The sequence below is a fragment of the Chinchilla lanigera genome, unplaced genomic scaffold, assembly GCF_000276665.1.
Source record: "Chinchilla lanigera isolate Chin_1 unplaced genomic scaffold, ChiLan1.0 scaffold00019, whole genome shotgun sequence".
NCBI classification, from domain to species: Eukaryota; Metazoa; Chordata; class Mammalia; order Rodentia; family Chinchillidae; genus Chinchilla; species Chinchilla lanigera.
The window spans coordinates 9,956,761-9,979,615 of record NW_004955420.1 but is presented as its reverse complement, the minus strand read 5'-3'; the positions used below and the strand labels follow the sequence as shown (position 1 = coordinate 9,979,615).

Here is a 22,855-nt window from a genome sequence, read left to right as displayed (position 1 = left end):
TGTGGATGTGGAATATCTGTCACAAATAAATAGAAAACAATAACAAAAAATGCCTCCCTTGATTATTTATTTTGTAGTTGCTGAGTAAAAATTAGATAAAAGAGGCAAAAAGGGAAAATGTACACTCAATACTAATATGTTAGTTTTGAACGTCATCTTAAATAATGTGTTGACAATTCCATCATAAAATTCTTAGGGCTACAAGGGCTCTTGGGAGTTCCAAATGGAAAATATTTTTGTAGATGAGGACAGCAAAGCCAACATATTCACGTACCCGTACTTATCTAATAAACACCCAACCTATTAGAGCAGAATTGCACTGCAAATAGATTTTTAATACTCTGTAATTTCCAAATCGGAGGTAACTCCAAATTCATTCATCCAAACATCACAATGTAAAACCTCCACTACTGTCTTCATTATTATTCTCTTCTCAAGCATTCATTCCTGTAGGCATGTATTAAATACATGCACTGAAACGTCAAACTCAAGCCCTATTTTGTGTTTGGGGACTGTGGCGGGGTTAAATCTATACCTCGTTTCAGTTGTAGAATGTTGAGATCTCAAGATCAGGATACTGTCTATGAAGTGGCGAGTCTATTCTACAAAATAATCCAAAACATTCACAGAAGACCTGTCGATTTGTATCTTTAAATAAAGTTCTTTTAAATGAAGGAATGCTATCGAGCAACGTAATAGTTCGTTTGGTTTTCTGGAGTATGAGCTTAGCTACATAAGGTTGTTTGCTACACGTTTCCATGGCTTCACGATGGAAATCTGTCACATGACTAACTATATTCGCTGCCCTTGGTAATTTTAAACAACGCACTGTAAATGGCAACGCGCGGTGCTAGGAGGTAGGAAACGAAAGTATTTCCCTATATCCTTCTATGCTCAGACCTTTCCTGACAAGAATTTCCAAATCCTGAAAGGCCCGGAGCAAAGAGCAAAGAACCGAGGTAAGCCCCACCCTTAAACCCCAAAAAGAGGCCACCCGCCCACCTTTCAACCAACCCAAAGTCTGGTTCTCCGCCCTCCCACTGCTGCGGCGACCTTACCTCCTCCTCTTCGGTCTCCTTTTACGACAGTTTTCCGGCTTCGTTTGCGACCACTACTGCCGTATTTCGCAGTGCTCGTGTGCGTGGGAGGTTTGTGCGCAGGGGTGGTGGTCGTGTCGCTTTTTGCTAAGGGCAGGTAGACGGTGGCCATGGCCTTTGGCCTGGGGTGAACCGCACCCCCAGTGAAGGCAGGAGAGCCGGCCCGAAACATGGTGAGTGCAGCCGTCCGGTGTCTCCGGTGACCTCGGGCGGGGCCCTGCCCTCGGCGCCAGGCTTCGCGGGGCTGGGCCCCGAGTGCGACTGTGGGCGCGAGGGCCTGAGCCTGCGGGGCGCAGAACTGCTGGTGCAGCTCGCCTGCATGTCCGTGTGCTTGCGCAGTTCCTCGGCGAGGAGCTCCTTGCGCACCCCCGGGTGCGAAGACGGTGCCCCCTTACCTTCTCTAAGGTCAAAGGCTGTCGTGGACTTGGAGATTAGTGGAAACGCGTTTGATTTTTTTTCTGCCCACCCCTAACACATCCTCACACTACTTGCTTCACTGTGCACTGTCCTTTCTCTCAGGCCGTTGCTGACACAAACCCCTCGCCCCTGCTTCCTGAACATGTATGTGAGCCTCTTCGCTAGAAAGCCGGAGTTAGCATGTAAAAAAGTCTACTTTCGTCCACCTTTGGTGTTGAAAATGTTTTATGACAATTTTGGAGGAACCTTCTAGAAATCATTTTTACTTCTGTAGCGGAAATCTCACTTTCACTGCTCTTGTTGGCCTTTAATGTGACTTCATTTCCCTGGGGGTGAAAGTTTCCAAAGGGAGGGAATGAACCTTTTTCATTGCTGTAGAGGTAAGCACGTTGACTTGCCCCTCTTCTTCCACAGTGATAATCTCATAAGGTTGCAATGCATCGTATATAGAAGTTGTGATAGTTTTAAAGGTTTGTTAATCAAAACATTTCCACCTTAAAAATTGTTGATTTCATTGTACTTCTATTGAGTTTAGATGGGAGAGTGGACATGAGAGTGAAAATTAAAGAGCTAAATATATTTTTTCCCCTTTACCAGGCCAGTACAGTGGTAGCAGTTGGACTGACCATTGCTGCTGCTGGATTTGCAGGCCGTTATGTTTTACAAGCCATGAAACATATGGAACCTCAAGTAAAACAAGTTTTTCAGAGTCTACCAAAATCTGTAAGACCTTAATATTTTTGCTAATTTTATTTCTTTTTCAAAGCCTAAAGCCACATGAAATTCAGTGATTGCTTTTGGCCCCCTCTTTTGCATTACAGAAAGAGGATGTAGAATTTGGAATAGTGCTACACCAAGAAGTCAAATGTTATGTGACAGTTAAGGGGCATAGTGTCAGTAATTGTGCCGTTGTGAAAGTTAGTATCACTTTACCGTTCACATACTATTAACTTCAATATTATCAGTGTGCTTTCCTGCCTTCCATCATCTGCTCTGCTTCAGAAGCACAGAGGGACTTAAAGTGAGCCATTATTAGTATGTAGCCCTGCACTCCCTGAGATACCTACATAGCACAGTTGTGTAGTAACCACTCTTTGCAGTCACTTAAGAATGAATTTGGCTCTGGAAGGCTGTAGAATATTTTTATGTTGTAATTAAATGGGTGAGGATAAAGTGATGCTGGCCTTTACCAAGATGATTTCTAACCTAGTAAGGTAGCATGATTTTCTCCACGTCATAAAGTCTTGTTCTAGTGGTTACCTTGAACTACTTAGAAGACCTCCAGTTCCTCTTCTTGATGTACTTTTGTTCTAAATATATTATTATACAAGATCAAAACTTTAAAATATGGCTAAGTAGGAATGTTCTTCCCTTCACTCCTGAAAGAACTAGTCTTGAGGCAATGTTCCTGTTTCCAAGATAGTTCATATTCACTGGGGGGAAAAAATTGATGTTTAGTGATTGCTAAAAATATTTCTACTTTGTAAAACTGAAATACAACAGGAGTATCACATGCATTTCTCTGAAATGTCTTTTCTACTGATGTTACACTTTCTTTTAGCAAGTGTGTTTATTAATCTTCCTTTATAAAAGTAAATGCATTTCCTTTCAGGCCTTCAGTGGTGGCTATTATAGAGGTGGGTTTGAGCCCAAAATGACAAAACGGGAAGCAGCATTAATACTAGGTGTAAGGTAAAATAATTCTAATATTGTTTTTCTACAAGTAAGGATGGAGAATTATTAGGGAATTTTGTCCCAAGAAGATTGCTTTTTTCAGTTTTAGTCAATGGAGCCTGGCTGGCTGCTCCTTCCTCCATATACACATTAAAGGTCTGAACACTTACACAAATTAAAATGAGAAGGTGCGCGAGGACAAAGAAATTTATCATTCACTGAAAGACAACAGATCGCAGTGCTGTGTTCTCTGTAACTGAGTAAAACTTTTTCTGTGGTGAAATTCTGCCTTCGTTTCCAAATACTTAATTTAAATGTTTTCCTTTTCATTAAAAGGAATTTGTAATGGATGTGAATCAAATCCAACTACATGTTGAGAAAGCCTTCAAGGTAGTTTAGTTCTGATTCAGAAAATACATTTTATATCTAAGAGGCCCATAAATAGCTGTTCATAGTTTTGCTGATTACAGTTTCACAACCTTTAATTGCCTCTTGTGTACAATTTTTTGTTCTGGTCCAGACGATCAAACTAACACCTTTTCCTTTTTAAATCAGCCCTACTGCCAATAAAGGGAAAATAAGAGATGCTCATCGACGAATTATGCTCTTAAATCACCCAGACAAAGGTAAATAATCATTAAATTCTTGTTGCATGTTGCTAGAGTAACTATTAATAACTTTTTATCTACTTCTTGGCTGTTGTAAAGGAAATGCCTAAATCTGTGTGTAAACAGTCTCCCAAGCTGACCCATCTATTTGCAGTACCTTAAAAGAATGAAACTTGATGAAAAATTTTATTACAGAATAATGAACATATTTTAGAGAAATACTTAGACAGTAGTGAAATGCTAGCAGTGTTCTGCAGTCTGCAGCTGTGATAAAATTGACTTGCAGTAGTGGTTACAAATACTGCTAGTTTTTTTCTCTTACATTCATAAAGAGAGCAAATGTTCAATTTAATTAAAATGATTTATCCCCAGTTGAGATATGTGTAGCTTAAGATTACCTAGTTAGAAACTTATGGGATAATTTTATTTATTTCCTTTGATACATTTTCAAGTTCTCACTGTGTCAAAATCAAGTAATTCCTTTAAACACCAAAACATAGACTATAAAAATCAATACTGCAGTTTGCCCCTAGAGGTTTTTAAGAAGGAGCACTTTGACAATTTAAATAGGATTGTTGTTCAGCATTTGACTTCAGTGTGTGAAATTTAGTTTTTATCTACCTGGAGGGATTCTCATTTAGTAGGTCTAGGGTGCAGCCCCTAAATTTGCATTTCTGCCAAGTTTCTTATTGATGCTGCTTGCTGCTGTTTGGACCATGGTGCTCCATCAATTAGTAGGAGTAGCTATAGAAAACCTTATGAAAGTACAGTTGATCACAGAAGAAAAACAATCTAAAAGCAAACTCAGACCAAAACGGAACCCAGAAGCTGTTATTTACTGAATAACACAGTAAACTGATGTTTATTCATAACTTGTAATCATCATGAGTAGGTTTGTACTACTTCAAAAGCACGTATGTATTTGAGGTATGTTCAAATACTGTTTCTGTTCATTCTTTAAGCTTTCTAAAAAGAAATCAATTTTGTGCAAATCTTCCTCATAAATTACCTCATTTTCCATGAATCAAATGTATTGTCATACATAGTTATCAGCAGAGTGTTGTAGTAGTTTTTTAAATAATAAAAACAATTTGTCAGTTCTACTTCTCATACATAGGATCTTTGAAAGATTTTTACCAAGCAGAAATTTGAAATCTACATCATAATGATTCCTTTTTCCTTTTTCTATAGGAGGATCTCCTTACATAGCAGCCAAAATCAATGAAGCTAAAGATTTACTAGAAGGTCAAGCTAAAAAATGAAGTAAATGTATAATGAATTTTCAGTTCATACTAGCTTATGAATATGAGCACTTTTTATAATAAAACATCTCTGAGCTACAATTTTCTTAAAATGATGTAGCACAGCTAAATCAAAGGTTTGGAGGCTGGGGATTTAGCTTAGCAGCACGGTTGCCTGCCTGGCAAGCACAAGGTCGTGAGTTCGATTCCTGGTACCGGAAAAAAAAACACACAAAAAAACACAAAAACAAAACAAAACAAAGCTTTGGTTTAATTTTGTTTAGATTTGAGAATTTTAAAATTACTACAGATTATGTGGAGATTAATATTCAATAACATATACACCATTTAAATGGAAATACTGTTCATTTTACTCACTTAGCAAGTAATCTGGTATCTGTACTCTTTAAGGCAAAATCCTTGTACTTAAGGAGCCCCCTAGTCTAATGAGACAGATAAATTAATAACCAAAATATATAGTAAGTATGATGGCATTAGCACAGAATGTTTGAGAATGTTATCTTTGGGAGAAAAAGTTGCTCAACTACAACTTGCCCAGCTCCTTGTAACCTTGTATCTTAAAGTCAGTTTACCCACACTGACTTAAGAAATTACCTAGATAAGTCACTAACCATTCTGCTTTGCTAAATTAAAAACTATAAAAACATATAAAAGTTTGAAGTATTTACATTGTGTTCATCCAGCCCCTTAAAAGATTCTGAACACTTACAAATTCTTTTTAAACATAATCCAGGTTTTATTATTGTTATGATCAAGCTTAAACACTACTGGCAACACTAAAATTCCCTCTATACCAAAATATTACTCACTTTGGAATACTAAGAATGTATAAACTGGCAAATTTGAATGCAAACCACCTTCAGCCTAACATAAAAAATACTGTATTTAAGAATCTTAATCAGAGGACCTATATTAAAATGAGATGAATTACCATCATCGATCCCAGTAGTATGTGTAGCTCTAAGATAAACTGTACTGCCATCTAAACTTTCTTAAACCAAAAATTGTAGTTCTTAACTATTAATGTAGAGTACAAGGGTTTTTAAAGTTACTTTGAGAGGCAAGGGGTGAAGGCATAGTTGGTTCTTATTATTTGCAATAGTTGTGTTCTAAAGTTGTGAATCTTCAGCAAATGCGGAACAGTTTGTTCCTGGGGAAGATACTGATTCCTCTGAGCCTCTGGTCATATTTTGTCAATCAATCAGTACATAGATAACCTTGTATTATGCATGTTTCTGTTTAAAGATACCTTATTTAGTATAGTTTCTTAAAATTGAACGATATTAAATTGTCAGTAGCATGTAACTCACCCTTTGCATAGCATAGCTTTCTTTACTTTCATGAATGTACGACAGAACTTTACCACCATGGCTGGAAGTCATCTTAAATGGAAATGACTGACAAAAAGCCCAAACATGAAATTTTGATAATAAACAGACCACATTAAGGATACTTGCTTTTAGGGTAAGAGCTGAAACAAAGAGCATTCATTGCCTTGTTTTAACACATAGTGTGATTCAGTTCTCTTGTCAATGTTCAAAAATGACCAAGAAAGCATGTCAAGTGCTGATTTTGAGACTGTAAATTTTACGGAGTAACTGAATTCACAAATATGGAATCTACTACTAATGAGGACTGACTATATAGTTTACTTTTTCAGTCCTTTGAACTAATCAGAAACTTTCTATGAAGAGACTTAAAGGAAAAAAGTATCACGTTAAAGCACATTTTTCAAAGACAAATAGTGTCATAATGTGCACACAGGCAATCAATTATTAACTGTAAAAAGGGAGTCTTAGTGTAGTAGGTATAAAAATTTTTGTTTAAAGCAAGCATCATACCTGTTCTAAGACACTTTAAAATACTAAAGAGCACATTACATTTTTCTTTCATAGTAATCAGTTTTCAAGAACCCAATTTTATTGAAAGCTATTAGGCAGTATCGTCTAAAAGAACTCTTATCATAGCAGGATAACTGGTGCAAATATGATCTGTAATCATTTAGTGGTATTTTCTTAAAAATACTGAGTGCTTAAAATGTGCTAGCATTGTACTCAACACCCTCCCTTTATCCCTTTAATTATGTACATTTTACATAGGAGAACCTAAAGTTTAATGAAATAACTCACCTAAGGAGACATGCTATGAAAAACCAATTTTCCCAGATCTAGATTTCCATGCTGTGTGTGTGTGTGTGTGTGTGTGTGTGTAAATGACAGGAATGGTTGGAGATGCAGCTCACTGGCAAAAAGGAGAGGTTCAACACACTTAGGAAATGACAGAATTCAGGTCAAATTTCTGCACTAGCTAAGTACCTTTAAGCAAGTGAATTGCTTCCTCATCTGAAAAAAGAGTGAGTGGACAACCTGGCAGTAAAGTTTCCTCCATGCTTTACAGCTAGGGAAACAACTCTAAAGAAAATTATTTTTAAGGTCACTTAACTAGTAAAATTAAACCATGTCTTCAGTTCACCATGTTCATTTGTAACTTGGTTCTCTATATATTAGCTCTTAATAGAGGGCGCACAGTGTGTGTGTGTGGGGGGGGGTGTCTACATCCTTAGATTAGGCAGAAAACGCTTTGGTGTCTGAATCCCTGCACTTTTGCTTTTATTGGCTCTCTGGGTTAACATCATTGGTCTTAAGATGCTGTATAAAAACTCTGTTAAGCAATGAGTCATCTTGGGTTTACTATCTTCTCCCACTCAAGTTTTAAGCACAGAGAACTTAGGGAAGTGTTCAAACAAAAAGTCCTCGTACAGATCACTATTGCATAAAACTCACACCATTTAAGTACTGAGAAGCCTTGTGAGAAAAACTGGTGGCATGCAAGCCCCATACTGGTGCATTTATTTTGGAAAAGAGCTTGCTCTAGAATTTTTGTTTTGTTTTGCTTTTCGTCTTTTTGAGACAGGGTCTCACTATGCACTTCAGGCTGGACTTGAGCTCCTTTGTAGCCTCAGCTGGTCTCAAACTCGCAATGATCCTCTTGCCTCAGCCTCCTGAGTGCTGGTCTAGAAATTCTTACTTTTTGTCTTTTTTGAGACAGAGCTTCACTATGCAGTGCAGGCTGGTCTCGAACTCATTGCAGTCCTCCTGTCAGGCCCCCCAGTGCTAGGATTTACAGACATGCACCACCATACCTGGCCTATTGCGGAAAATGTTTTATCTCCCATCTTTAGTTTGCTCTAAATTGTTATCACAGGAGAGTACAAGATAGCTGGAAGCAAAACAGAATTGGGAAAGATGAGGGAACTACCTTAACACAGTAAAACCCTTAACATACTAACTATGATAAGCTATACTGTGTTTGGTACTGTGAAAATGCATGCCCTAAAAAAAAAAAAAAACTTTCATCGGAAATATATAAAAATAAAATTTACTCAGGCAGAATGCTTCATCTAGAATGAACAAGTATTTTAAATGCTCTAGATTTTTTTTACGTTAAAATCCTAGACTGAGTAACCTTGAGTTGCAACCATGATAGATGATCTAAGCTCTTATTATTGTACTTGGTGTGGGGTGCTGTGTTTCTTCCTAGAATCAACTGTTACCTTAGCAACATGATGAAAGAATTTTTATCCTGTTTCTTACTATTCCTGACCAAAAAACAGGGTGACAGTCCAATGTTATGGTATAATCTGCAACATGTTCACATCCACCTTCCAGTTAATGGAATTTCACATGTAATGTTTACATTTTTCTTGAAAACAAGTCATCTGAGAAGCACAAAGGTGAAGAAAAGCTCGCGGCAGCAGTGAAACACAAATCTAGAAAACTTGGAAAATGCTTTTAGGAAAAGTAGAAAATTAGTAGATACATTTTACACTAAACTCATTAAAAGAGTTAACTCATTAAAAGAGTACAAACTTGCAGAAAATACTTCACTCCAAAAAAGAAAATAGAGCTGGGTGTGGTGGCGCACACCTGCTAACCCCAGCACTTGGGAAGCTGAGGCAGGAGAATCATTGTGAGTCCGAGGCCAGCCTGAACTGCATAGTGAGACCCTGTCTCAAAAAAACCAAATAAATAACTCATGAGTGAAATACAAAGAAACCCAAAAAGCTACTAAGTGGTATACTTAAGAGTGGGGTTACAAAACTGAAGGAGTCAGTAAAAAAGTTATTTTGCCATTGTTTTGGCATTTGACATAATTGGAAAGGTCTGGGATAATACTACATACAACACACACGTTTTAATTCTCATACCATATCTGAAAGTACTCAGACACATGGTCAAATGTCACTGGGAGTCTCATACATGTGTAGACTCAAGTTACATTAATATTCAGAGGTCCCTGAAGAGACCAACAAGCCCATGAAATTTAGAGCAAATTTCATCCAGCCCCGGCTGGACGAAACTGAAACCAGAGAAAGTTACTGAAACTACTGCATCTCAGTTTTATGTTTACTTACCTGTAAGATCGTTTCATTATTATCAGAGGAAGACAGAGACTTCCTGTCTTCCTATAGTAGGACATAAACTATAAAGCTGCATTATAGTTCTTCCAGACTTCATGTCCTTAGTACTTATAAAATGTGAGACACAAATCCGAATTGGTTTTTTTTTTTTAAATGATACTAGGGATTGAAGGCAAGGCCTTGGCACTGGGCTATATCCATGAGTTCCAACTGGCAATCCTACTTCAGCCTCCCAGAGTGCTAGGGTTATGAGCATGCACCACACCTGGTTCTGGTAAACCCTCTTTAAAAATTTAAAGAGTCTTGGGCCGGGGATGTAGCTCAGCGGCACAAGGCCTGCCTGAAGCCCGAGGTTGTGAGTTCGATTCTCGGTACCAAAAAAAAAAGGAATAAAAATTAGTACTTACAGATTATACATACTCCCATCACCCAGTAATTAGGGGATTTCTGGATGTTTAAACTCTTTATTGAATTTCTATACTAAATACTTACAGATCAAAATTAGATTCAATCATAGGAAGGAAATTGCCGGTAGTTGATCATTTTCGACCTATAAACGTGGTAATTTCCTATTATTCCATCTATGGACTTATTTCAGCCAGCAGAGCAGTTTCATATTAACACCACTTTCCAAAAGTCTACTGCAGATAGCAATTACTACAGCTGTTCCCAAAGTTAAAACTCAAATACTATGACAGGTTGACACGGGGCTGAGTAACAGCACTCCAAACACACATCCCTGTAAGTGGTCCAAGAAATGTCACTATACTAGATACACTCCTAAGACCTAAGGGATGTACACCATAATGGCAAAGATGGATTTCATGCTTTTTAACATCCTGCTCATTCCAAATCCAAGTTTCTTGAAGCCTTCTAGAAAAGAGAAGTAGCAAAGTAATTTTCCTTTACTATCATTCTCAATAACCCCGTAGTCATCTGAATGGCACAGGACTTTATGTATCAGAGCCAGTTTTCAATTTACTGACGTTTTGTATCGGCTCACATTGACAGTCTACGAGAATACTAATTAATTTGGACCTCAAAAAAGCATGTGTCAGCAGGCATGGTGACACACGCCTGTAATCCCAGCACTCAGGAGGCTGAAGCAGGAGGATCGCTGCAAGTTCGAGACCAGCCTGGGCTACAAAGTAAGCTCAAGGCCAGCCTGAAGTGCATAGCGAGACCGTCTCAAAAAAGACAAAGGAAAAAAAAAAAAAATCACGTGTCTAGAGAACAAAAACAGTATTTCTCACTCCGGGTGCAACACTCAGCTTAACTTTACAGATCCCCCTCTTCAGAAAGCCTTAAAACAGCAAACAGCTACAAAAACGCCTGTGATTTGAAGCACAAATGTGTTGGAAACTGCCTACAAAGAATGGCTGATATGGAAAGGTTTTGATTTAACACTGCTTAGTAGCTTCACTGTTCTTCAGGTCTCACTTGTATCACTGGCACTTTTTTTTAAAAAAATACATTTAAGCAACTTTACTTAGTCGTAAGCAGTCCGGTAAGTTTCCACGCATTCAGTTGCTTTGATGTACCGCTTAATTCCACATTAAAACCCTACTTAAAAGTTAGTGTATACCTACTGTAATTACACTAACGTCTGATCTGTTATCAGAGATAACACTTTGCACAAGAGTTTCACGCCTTCTGAGGTTTTAAAAACGAGGTGCCTAATCCAAGAATCCCTGGCCTCCCTAACTATCAAGAAAACCAGATCATTCTTGTTCCCCACATTACTTCATGGTTCAGTTCAGGTCTGTGTATGACAACAGCTTTTGTGCTGTGCTAGATATTTCAGAATTTCTTTTTCTTGTCTTTGTTTAGTATATACTTAAAAACAAAGCACTCCCATTGCCCACTACAAGACCTCATCTAAATAGGACAGCGACCAAAAAACTGGAACCCTTTCAAAATTTGGAGAGCAGCCTGAATCAACATCTGGGGAGTGGGCTTTTCAATAGTATTTCTGAATCTGTGTTCTTCAGTACATGTTTCTTGCAGAACAGGTCAGTTTAGTCATTTATAATGAGATCCTGACAGTTATTTCCTAAGCGTATATTCATTTAATACCACTACTCTAAGAACTGCTTCAGCTATACTGTTTCTTATTGAAATCTTAAGTGATGCCTGTAGGAAAGAAAATGAAAACTCATTTCTTCATTATACATTTGCCAATTTGGAGATTAACTAAAATTTTTAGAGGCTGGCGATGTAACTCAGTGGCACATCCTAGCAAGTGCAAGGGCCCTGCTTTAATCCCCAGCACAGTTTTATTTTTTGAGACAAGATCTATGTAGCAAGGCTGACCCTAAATGTATACTCAATCTTGCCTCAGGAATTACAGGTGTGTACCACCATGCTCAGCTATCAAAACATGTTTAAAAGATAAATGCCGTGACCCACTTAGCAAGACAACTATGAATAAAAACTGCCCACAATGTTTTAGCTTTGACAGAGTTAAACGAATTTTTCTAAGTAGCAACTTAAGAATTTCATTCATCCCTAAGAATTGTTACCAGGCACTATCAAAAAGGTTTTCAGGGGGAAACCCAACACATTTAATACTAGCACTTTAACTTGTATCTGAGGGCTAGGGTTATTTATACTGACTGGGAAATTTTTATATTTTTAGCTATTCCATGAATTATCCTTCAGTGCCTGTAAATCAAAATCAATACCTTTACGCATATAAAAGCCCACTTTTCAGATGTTGAATGACAAACCTAAATGACTATGTATCATTTCTTGTTCAATGGTCCACGCAGGAGCAGAGCCCTCCCCAAAGTCCGTAATTAACTTCACTTGAACTCACAATTAAACTGTGTAAATTACTTTCTCTAAAATAGTTTCCTCTAAAGTGGTTTCTCTAAAATAAATTTCATGTAAAATTTTTATCTTTGTGAAATTAAGCCTTTAACCATAATATCTACCTTAATGACTTTCAATTACTAGCATGAAAACTTTCTAAATTATTTCCTTATGACTCAAAGGGTCAATTACTGGCCTACTCCAGATTCCTTATTTTAAAAACTGGTGTTTATGATACTTTTAAGAATAATGTCTAAAAAAACTAAAAGGCAAAAGTAAAAGTCTAACTTCTAATCCCCTTCCTTTTAAAAGATGCCTTTGGTTACAACTTGATATGAAGATCCTTCCTCTGATACCAAATGTAATACAAATACCCTACACAGTGTACTCTAACAGCTTCAATTTTAAGTGTTAAGATTTCAGTAAATTCATTACAAAATGATTAAATGGCCAACTGACATGTTAATAGTCTATACATAGGCAACAACAGATGCTTTTGAAAAGCAATCAAAGGATATTATTCTAGGCCTAAAAATAGCTCCAACTACGTTTATAACAGTTATCATAAAAAGTAGCAAGTTAAAAATCAGCAAATGGAAGATCAAAGTTTATTTACTACCTGGATTCGAAAAATCATATTGCACATTATACATCCAAAATAAAATAAAAATGAAAAAAAAAAAAAAAAAAAAAGAGAAAAAACGGGAAGGATACTATACTAATGACTAACATGTAGTTTATACAGAATAAACCTTCTGGAAATTGATCTTTTCAGTAGTTCAGATTATTATGTCTGAATGGACATGACTCAGCTTAGTGTTTTAACTAAAGCTATGTTTGATTTTTAAATACTGTACACTTTAATAAATAAACCAAACAAAGCCTGTAGAACAGTCACTGCCAATATCACCCAGTGTTCCTGCAGATGAGAGTAACAAATGTATTTCCAGTGGTCTGCAGATTTTCCCCTACATACAGCATTTAAAAAAAAACACAGTAAGACAGACCAGTTTCCAGACTAAACTAATGAAGAAATTACAATTCAGTGCAAAATATTTTTAGACTGCATCTCATTTTAGTTTTCCTCAGGTGAAGAAGTGGTTGCATATTATTAAAAATGTAACAAAAGCAGCTAATGCTTTCATAAAGAATATTAGGTTAGGGATCCCACCCCCCCACCTCCCCCCATCTCTGCCATATTTTGAAAACAAAATAACATTTCCTATAGCCAGCAACTTTTTTTTAATGTTACATATACTATTCTCAAGGCACATCTGATGATATATTTTATAACACAGTAGGTGTCAAAGTATGTTTACATATGATTTCTTCAGGATCCCTCCCCTTTCTGAATTCCAAATGGAGGAACTGAAAGTGCGATGTAAAGACTGGCGATCCATATTCTATCTTTGGCAAGCTTGTACAAGCACTATTGTAAATGTAATGTAAAAGAACTGTAAACTAGAACTTCTTCAGTTTATGAAACACCATTCAGGACTGCTGCTTCTTGAGTGTTCTCTTCTTTTGAAGTAGTACTCTTTTCTTCTGGAGTACGCTGTAGCTTAGGAATTTCATCGCCAGAAGCACTAGTTGGGCCATTTATTGCCTTTTCTGAAGGACCATGCTCTTCAATCACATCTTTTACCTGCCAAAAGGAGACGACTTTATTAAACTCTTTATAAATGAAATCTACAGCTGAGGAAAAACAACAGCTACATAAAATTAGCTAGTTAAAATTATAACATTGTCACACCACTAGGTCTTTCAACTCTGTAACTCCAATACCTAGAAGTGCCCGAACCACAGAAGGCACTGTACTGTTTATGGAACCTGTACTCAACTGTATTTTAAAACAATGGATAGCTCACCACTGGTTTATGTAGCTCATGTAAATGAAACAGTTAATGCCCTAAGTAAAGCAAATAAACGCCTATTTTACTCACCTTTTTGAAACTCCTATTTATACATAAATCCCTGAAAACATTTGAAAGAACTGACACTTTAAAAGTTTATATCCATTACTGAGAAGAGATACACAACAGCCTTATGCTCACCAAATTAAGCAAGTCTTTATTATACCCAGTATTTTCTGGCAGATTAAATCTTACAAATGTTAAAGTTCTATCTGAAAGTTCAGGATCAAGCATGCATATCTTCAGTTACCTGGGGCCAAGAACAAAATGAACAGTATTTTTTTAACTAAAATATTTGTCTATTTGGGGAAGCAAGTGATCATACAGTAAACTTTAGGAAAAAAAAAAAAATTAAGGTAAATCATACCCAGAAAAAAAAAAAAAAAACCTACAGGTTAAATTCTCCTTACCATTTCTTTCTTGTTTTTAGCCAAAGTTTCCCTTGGGAGGTTTCTTTGTCTGCTCTGAGACTCAGCTCTAGAAATATAATCTGCAACTGTGACTGTTAAAGATGAGAAAAAAATTACAGGTGTTGAAAAAATATTTCTGAAGTTTATGGATAAAGAGTAATTTCACTATTAAACTAATGGTGGGTCACCCAATTTCAAAATTTTAAGCTGGGTACCACCTCCAACCAAAGACAAAGCTTGAAAAATTTGCCTGTAATGTTATTACTGTAAGAAAATTTCAAGCTGGAAATAGAGGAAATCTAGGTAAGTCCTCTTTCCCAAGAATCCAGCTATTTCGTTCTGGTTGAATCGAAGGCTGTGGGACAAATGTGATGTAGAAATCCACAACCAAGAAATGCAAATGCAGCATTCTAAGCCCAGATAAGCGTTTGCAGTTAGTGAGGGAAAACAGGGCAAAGTTGGTACAGATTATGTATAATATATTTAAATTTGAAAATTTCAAAGATTTACTCATGTCAATTTTGCTTTTTAGAAAAAAAAAAAAAAACCACAAAATAGCCGTATGTAGTATTTTCTGGTTTCTTAACATGTCAGCTAGAAACCATTCTGATTTAGCCATCTGACTCTAATTTAAAGTAAGTGCAAACAAACTAAAGGTAACAGATGATACCCTAAAGCTGTAGAAAATGATGTTTGGGAAGGGGGCCAGTGTGAACTCAGTGACCAGCCCACTTCCCCAATTTGCTAATTTTGCTACGCACTGACTGAAATGTGCTTTTGCAAAGGGGATGCACCCTAGTATAAACTAAAGTGAAATAAATGACCTCTTCTCAACAGATATTGTGGGCCTTGCCTCACTATTTCATATTTCAATGATTTCTCTTCAACGACTTGAAACAAAATTCACTGATCTGAAGGACTATCAAGATAATCACTTTTCTTTCAAGTAACTTTTCTATTACACACCTTTTAAGAAAATACCTGGCATGTAAAAATGCACGGTGGGAATTATTATGTAAAGAATAAAAAAGACACTAGGTACTAACAATCATTTTGAGAGAATAAAAAGTTGGATAGTATATATAATTCATTCTGCTTAAGTATGAATTAATGTGCTAAAATTAAGATCCAGGAATTCCTCAGCACCATTACTGAAATGCGTCTTTTAAAGTCATAAGGAACCTAGATCAGGACTTACAATCTTTAGAAAACCACCAGAGAGACATTTCAAGTCTAAACCTGGTTTTTCCAAATTACAAGAAATACAGTTCCCTCATTTAAGTAATGAATGTATAAATTTAATAATTTACAGTACTGGGACTGGGGTATTATCATAACCCACTTCATTTTATCTGCATACGCAGTGACTGAACCACTTTGACAGTCATTCTAGCCAGAGTTTAGGGAACAACACAATAGATGCTTTCTGTTTATGTAGTTCACTCCTCACTGACACCTGAAGAAACTGATCTGGAAACTGCTGAACAGACAAGCATACTACTAAATTTATTTTCAGAGAATTCTTAGACCTTACTATCCACTATGTAAACAGATGGAATAATATACTTCAACGTAGTTATCAGTTAAGAGCCATCATTAAATATTAACAGGCACTTAGCTAGAGTGCCCCTCGCCAGTAAAAGGGAGGCAAAAGAAACGTCAGTCAGTTCAAAGAAAAGCTTGTATATAGCCTTGTATTTTTATAATCCAAGGTTCTTAAAACTTCAGTATAGACTAATAACATCTTTACAGTTATCCGGAAAAATACAGGCAATTTGTGTACTAAAACTTGGTTTTAGTACAGAATTTCCTCTCCAGAGTCCAAGGCTCAATTGATAGCACTGTATCAACATTCTAAATGTAGTGAAGAATATTCAGTGCTTAATTTATACTAAGAGTAACAAATTCTGAGCAAATATGTACAAATCAAACGATGGTGTTTTTAAGAGAATGCTGATTCAACTTTAGAGGCTGCCTCCCCTAGAACTGCTGCCCCAAACAGAGAAACAAGTTTGCACTTCTTTTACCCACCAATGTTTTTTGGGGGTTGGGGCTGGGGGACACTAGGAATGTAATTTGAAAGTACAGAATAAAACAAGAATAGATGCAGGATAGTAATACTGAAAATCTCTAATTAATACCATTTAGAAATACCTGCTCCTTCTACAACAAATCTTACTATTTTATCTTAGCCCTGTTATGAACTAAAACCACTATTTACCTATTAAACTGTTGTAATAATTTAGTGCATGTTAAGACTACACTGATAGCCTGAATTTTATTTATGAAGATGGTCCAGAAAATACATATTCACTGCTGGACCATCTTCAAAAAATGAAATGTATATGAGCTGTTCGTCAAAAATACATTTCCAAAACTAAAGGAAGGAAAGAATGGAAGGGGAAAAAATAAACATTTTCTAGATATTTTCTATTTTGTGAGTGTCTTCCTTTTAAAATTTCCAAATCTTTTTTTTTTTTTTTTGGTACCAGGAATCAAACTCATGACCTCAGGCCTGCCAGGCAAGCATTTATGCCACTGAGCTATATCCCTGGGCCAAAATACCCTAATCTTTAAAACATGAACTTTCCAGAATGGGAAATTAATACCTTTTCAACCAGTTTTCCCAAAATCTCCCTGTAAGAACTTAACATTAAAGATGTGAGCATTCATGTTATCTGGGATAAACACATGAAAATACTCTTTTGGAAAGAATGCAAAACTGATTAGTTTGAAAGGGGTTTATTTGTGGTGCACACAGTTTCTTCATGGTGAATATACATATGATTTTCTGTACATAGGAAATGGAATTATGCTCAAAATAATAAACATAGAAAACAAGTTTCTCTGAAGTTACTAAAAAGTAGGACTACATAAAATAATGCTGAAAGGTATTAATTTGAGTAGTTAGTAAGTGTAAAAGAAAAGGCACCACACTACAATAAAACAAAATACAGCATGCATTTCAAGTATTAGGAAACAGATACAAATTTTTTTTTTTTTAATTGAACTTTGTGTGTTACAATTCCCATGAAAATGAGGTGCTGAATTTATATATAGTAAGCAGGCACCATGCAAAAGCTGCCCAATTTTGCCAGTCAACCTTGGTCACAATCTACAACCAAGTCCCTGGGATGGCAAGCCCCAATCAAGTGTGAAGAATGTGCCAGGTGAACAAAGCGAGTCTTCTCAATAGTATTTTCACGTAAAACATTAAAACACGTTAGTTCAGTTAGAGACTTAACACTAGTTACTAGACATTTACACTGTGAGAGAATGCATTTTCATTTTAATAGTTGCATTAGTTGAATAAACATCTGTGCAAATAAGTTTCTAACGTATATACACACGTGTGTGTATGTAAATATATTTACAACATAGACACATGACATTTTTCTTTTCATGCTTGTGACCTGATGTCAGCAGGTCCACTCAAGTTACCTGGCTGTCTATCTTCTGCCTGACCCCTGAAACGACGCCTGCGGCTACGATTGCGTCGCTGGGGTTTTTTTTCACTATCATCTGTAATTGCAAAGTTTACCATGAACTATTCTGACAAAATAAACAAACAAGCAAGCCAAAACAAAAACAATATATCTTTCCTTATTTAAAAAGGGGAAAGAAACTTTAAACATCAAAAATAAAACATACAGTATTGACACGATACACACTGGTAGCTTAAAACATTTCAAGCAGATTTAAGATTGTCAGACTCAAATTCTCAGACTTCAATTACCATCGCTTAGGGATAAAGTTTTCCTCTTGAATATGGTTTGGTTTCAGCCCTTTGGACATTAATGCTCACTCTTGGTATATGTATTTCCAGCAGTATTGTTTCTAATCATTTTACAGAGGCAATCTGAAAGCCCAATTTTAATTTTAGGACAATAAGAGCAGTTCGGTATTTGTACTAACTTAATGGCATCAAAGGGCAGTAAACCCTCCACTCTCAAATAATTTAACTGATAAATTTAACTGACAAATCAGAGAGTTAGACAAAAAGTTATCTATCTTGATGTAAACACTAATAAGTTATTTGTGGATTGCGCACTTTTGAAAAAGGTTTCCTACGTTATTATAGTTTGTATATGAGTAACTGTATACATTTCTTTTCTCTAAGTGCTTACATACCTAGCCCATTTTCATTAACTGAAGCCGTATCAGATTCAGTCATTCCATCCATCAGAACAGCATCTTCATCAGTCCTTCGTCTACGAGACCGCCTACGACGGTTAGTACTGTGATGAGATTCGCTGGCATCAGTGTCTGCAGTCTGATCTGATTCTGTGTTATCAAGTAAGCTGTATGGATTGCTGTCTGGATCTTTGAGCACTATATTCGTGTCAGAGGCAAGAAATATTCATTTAAGAGTGCTATAGTTATGAATGCTTTGATCTATATTGAACTATATCAACTATTACTAAATTTTAATCTCCCCCAATTAAAAATAAACTGTCTTCAAATAAAATGTTTTGTCTGGTTAGTTTACCTGCAAAACAATAAAAGATGATTAAATATGAAAAAACTAAAATGATGAAAAATTGTACAACAAAAGATCAACAACATCAGCTTCCTAACATTTTCTTGACATGTTTTGTAAATATATACATATCCACGGGGTTCATCCAGTCACAAATTATAAATTACTTGGGGGCAAAAAGTACTGTAATAAATATAGACTCTTCATGTCATTATTCCCTAAATATAGCATAACAACTATTTACATGACATTTACATATTATGGGTAATCTAGAGATGATTGAAAGTATACAGGCAGATGTGCTTAAGTGTATGCACATCCTATGTCACCCTGCACAAGGAACCTGAGCATCTCCAAATTTGGTATCTGTAAGAGGTCCTGAAACCAGTCACCCACTGATACTGATGGATGTCTCTATTTGGAAACAGTGTATTACATGTAGTTTGCACTCAAGGCATTTCTATCCAGAGACTGGAGGAAAAAAACATAAATATTAAGCTAACATGAATTAATTCTGAGAACTTCTGCCCCCCCTTTTAATTTTTTTTTTATTTTTCGTCTTTTTGAGACAGGGTTTCACTATGCAGTTCAGGACAGCCTTGAGCTCACATTGTAGCCCAGGCTTGCCTCAAATTCACAATGATCCTCCTGCCTCAGCCTCCCGAGTGCTGGGATTACAGGCATGCGCCACCATGCCCAGCTGTCCCCTCTTTTTAAAGTTCAAGGTGACTGCTACTTCTGTGTGTGGATGTCAATATACTATTTCCAAATAATATTCAGCTCGTCTACTCCATGACATAATGGGAACATGTTAACTGTGAACTGAAGCAATCAGAGGAAGCCCACATAAAGCAGCACACTAAATAGGGTTGAAACTTTAACTGGTTACAGAAAGGATAATGCTGAAATGAATGCTGACTGGTACACCAACTCTAAGAACAAAGCATAAAAGTGGAGTGAAGGTGAAAAAGGTAAAGTGTTTCAAAATACAATTTAAAGGAAAATACTCATCTTACCTATGTGCATTTATTGCCTCCAACAAAATTATAGAAGAAATTCACCTAATCTTGACTTTTCCTTCCTAAGTTTCCTTTTGTAACAGCTAGCAAGCTAGCATCTTTGCAAATGACACTAAGTTTATCCATTAATCAAACACTAAAGTACATTTATTTTGCAATTAGAAACAGAGTAGTGTATTAAACTATTAAAACTACTTTTCTGAAAGCCTGTAAAACTGAACTTACATTAGAACTAAATCTAAAACTTTTTTCAAATTCCCTTTTGTGATTTATTCCAGTTTTTGTAATTTGTTAAGTACACTTAGCATACACTTAATGTATATACCCATAACTTCTTATAATATTTAAAATACTACATAAGCTGTAACAGTATACTATTAAGAAAAATGTGTTCTTAAAGGCCTATAATACATTAAAGTGTATCTTTGAAATAATCTAATCCATGTATCCCTATCAATTCTGTTAGCCCATTCTGCTCAGAAAGAACATTCTAGGCAGCTCTTACAACTCTCTGTACAACTTAAAAGATTTTTAAAAATTCAAAAACACAAATAAAAGCTGTTTATATACCTCAAATCTTTAGTTCATCATATACATTCTTCTTTATAGCTCAATTCCTCAAATTTTTAAGTGTTGCTTCTACAATATTCAATTTTAATACAGAAAAGTATTTAGATCTCTCTGGGCATTAGAATTCTCTGAGTCCAGCTAGTAAAGAGACATACATAAACTCAAAAATTCTAAAGAAAAAACTTACAATTATATAAGCTGTCCCAAACTGAAAAGATAAACATGTGACCTTCAAAGCACTAAGACAGTTGACAGCTCACCTGAGCTTTCAATGATACAAACCACCCACCGCAGCATGTGTGCCATTTATTCACCACCATTTTACTAAGAAAATCAACCCCTAAAAGTTTCTGACATGAAAATTTTTAAGTAAACCTTCAAAGAGAAACAGTCTTCAAGGTTTTCCCTGCACTGAATGCTATATATATAGTCCATTACTCTCTATACAACAGTTAAGTGGAAACAGAAGCTTCCGAATATGGCTGGCCTGTGGAGATAAGTTAACTTGCTTACAATTAAACTGTTTACAAAAATAGATGCTGACATAGTATATAAAAGACTACCAGAACTGATGGAAGATTTGCCACCACGTGGTCCACCTCGACCTCGACCCCCTGAAACACTTCTGCCTCTTCCTCCCGGGCGTCTCCTGCTGTCACGCTGATGTCGGCTGTCTCGGTCATCCTCTCCTGCCAATGACCAATCACTCAGCTCATCTTTACGTTCAGATTCTGTTTCAGAGGGGTTAGACAGCTCAGAATTTGTACCTTGGGAAAGAAGAGAACACAAACCAGTTAGAGCCCTATTTTTTAAGTGAATGTTTTAAAAATTATTTCCTACAAACATCATAAAAGCATACTAATCACCTACTTCAAAGAAAACTAAACATAAAAACAAATGGGAGGATGAGTGTGGTTACACCTGTCTATAACACTAGCATTCTGGAAGGCTAAGGCAAAAGGATCACAAGTTTGAGCCCAGCCTGGACAACTTGGCAAGACCCTATCTCAAAATAAAAACAAAAAAGGGGCTAGGTATGTAGATAAGTGGAAGGCCATGGGTTCAATCCTCATCACCACCAAAGGAAGGTGAAAAAATGTATTAACTAAGAAGTCAAGTGTAAATATTGCATCTACTAGTCAAGGCAGACTTTTAGATGAGATTGTGTGTGTTCAGGGGGCTGGGGATTTAGCTCAGCAGCAAAGCACCTGCTTGGCAAGCGCAAGGTCGTGAGTTCGGTTCCCGGTACGGGAGAAAAAAAAAAAAAAAAGATTGTGTGTGTTCAGGGTGATATGGCCATAGACAAGATAGATTTTTATTTGAACTGCTTTAATGTGGAGTTAACAGGACAATTACAGAAAACACTGTTACAAATGTACTTAATAACGGCCATTTCCAAAGTTTCTGCCAATGTTGATGTTTTAATAACTAAATTATTAGTGAAAGAACTATAACTGGTAACATTTGGTGTTGGCAGGGGGGACGGATGGACACACCACAAACTGAACTCAGGACCTTGTGCTTGACAGGCAGGCACATGTGCCACTGAGCTGTACCCCCAACCCATAACTGGTAACATTTGAAAGCAAACTGAATCATATAAAGAAAAATAGTTTTCATTATATAGCACAGTGATTCTAGGGCAGTGATGGTGAATCTTTTAGAGCTTTCAGTGAAATACAATAGGTTTGTCACTACCTCCTTTCACATTTTAAACATCTCTGGAATCAGAGCATTTCGTAATACCAGCAAGAACTGTATTTTTCAGTGACTGCACATAAAATAACATGTTCTATTGCCTCAAATTAGAATAAGGTATTTGAGAATACTAAACAATTTTAAGGTTTCTGAGAAGACATCTTTCACCTGACAACTAACAAAAATCAAAGCCATGATCAGTGAAATGAAAATCTAGCATAACTTATCGAAGTTTACAATTTTTTAACACCCCAACCACCTATTTTAATGGTGGTCTTTCAAAAATTTAGCCACTGAGAAGATTTCATAGGCAGTCTACAGTATCATTAACAGAACTGCAATTACAATGTCAGACTGTAAGACTCAGTCCCACCCTCATTCTTTGTTGCTTCTCGCATGCCACTCCCCTTATAACCTGGGTGAACTTCTAGCTTCAGACTCAAAAATGAAAACAAATCTCTTTCCTTCATTTT

At 36.4% G+C, this 22,855-nt stretch overlaps 2 protein-coding genes across 8 annotated transcripts in view; one reads left to right on the top strand and one right to left on the bottom strand.

Annotated features, from left to right (window-relative positions):
• Positions 1–826: 826 nt before the first annotated feature.
• On the top strand, positions 827–5,150 carry Dnajc19 (DnaJ (Hsp40) homolog, subfamily C, member 19). 2 transcript variants are annotated; one of them, XM_005383072.2, is made up of 5 exons: positions 827–959; positions 2,112–2,237; positions 3,127–3,206; positions 3,744–3,814; positions 4,988–5,150. In XM_005383072.2, exons 2-5 carry the CDS (start codon positions 2,184–2,186, stop codon positions 5,056–5,058), a joined length of 276 nt encoding a protein of 91 aa, XP_005383129.1. In that variant the 5' UTR covers positions 827–959; positions 2,112–2,183; the 3' UTR covers positions 5,059–5,150. The 2 variants fall into 2 exon arrangements, with proteins under 2 accessions (XP_005383129.1, XP_005383128.1); XM_005383071.2 differs by lacking the exon at positions 827–959 and adding an exon at positions 1,182–1,270.
• An 8,365-nt stretch (positions 5,151–13,515) lies between these two features.
• Positions 13,516–22,855, bottom strand: part of Fxr1 (fragile X mental retardation, autosomal homolog 1) — a 62,365-nt gene continuing 53,025 nt past the window's right edge. For 2 of the 6 annotated variants that reach the window (XM_005383063.2, XM_005383065.2), the window contains 5 exons: positions 21,248–21,451; positions 18,747–18,947; positions 18,057–18,137; positions 14,616–14,707; positions 13,516–13,937 (listed from right to left, as the gene is read on the bottom strand). In XM_005383063.2, the coding sequence (XP_005383120.1) occupies positions 13,770–13,937; positions 14,616–14,707; positions 18,057–18,137; positions 18,747–18,947; positions 21,248–21,451 (746 nt within the window). In that variant the 3' untranslated portion in view covers positions 13,516–13,769. The remainder of the gene's footprint in view (positions 13,938–14,615; positions 14,708–18,056; positions 18,138–18,746; positions 18,948–21,247; positions 21,452–22,855) is intronic. The other 4 variants (XM_005383064.2, XM_005383066.2, XM_005383067.2 and 1 more) reach the window with 3 other exon arrangements.

Coding starts and splice junctions, on each gene's coding strand:
- Dnajc19 (XM_005383071.2), top strand. Junction 2,238..3,126: donor TTCAGAGTCTACCAAAATCT/GTAAGACCTTAA, acceptor ATTTCCTTTCAG/GCCTTCAGTGGTGGCTATTA. Junction 3,207..3,743: donor GCATTAATACTAGGTGTAAG/GTAAAATAATTC, acceptor TTTTTAAATCAG/CCCTACTGCCAATAAAGGGA.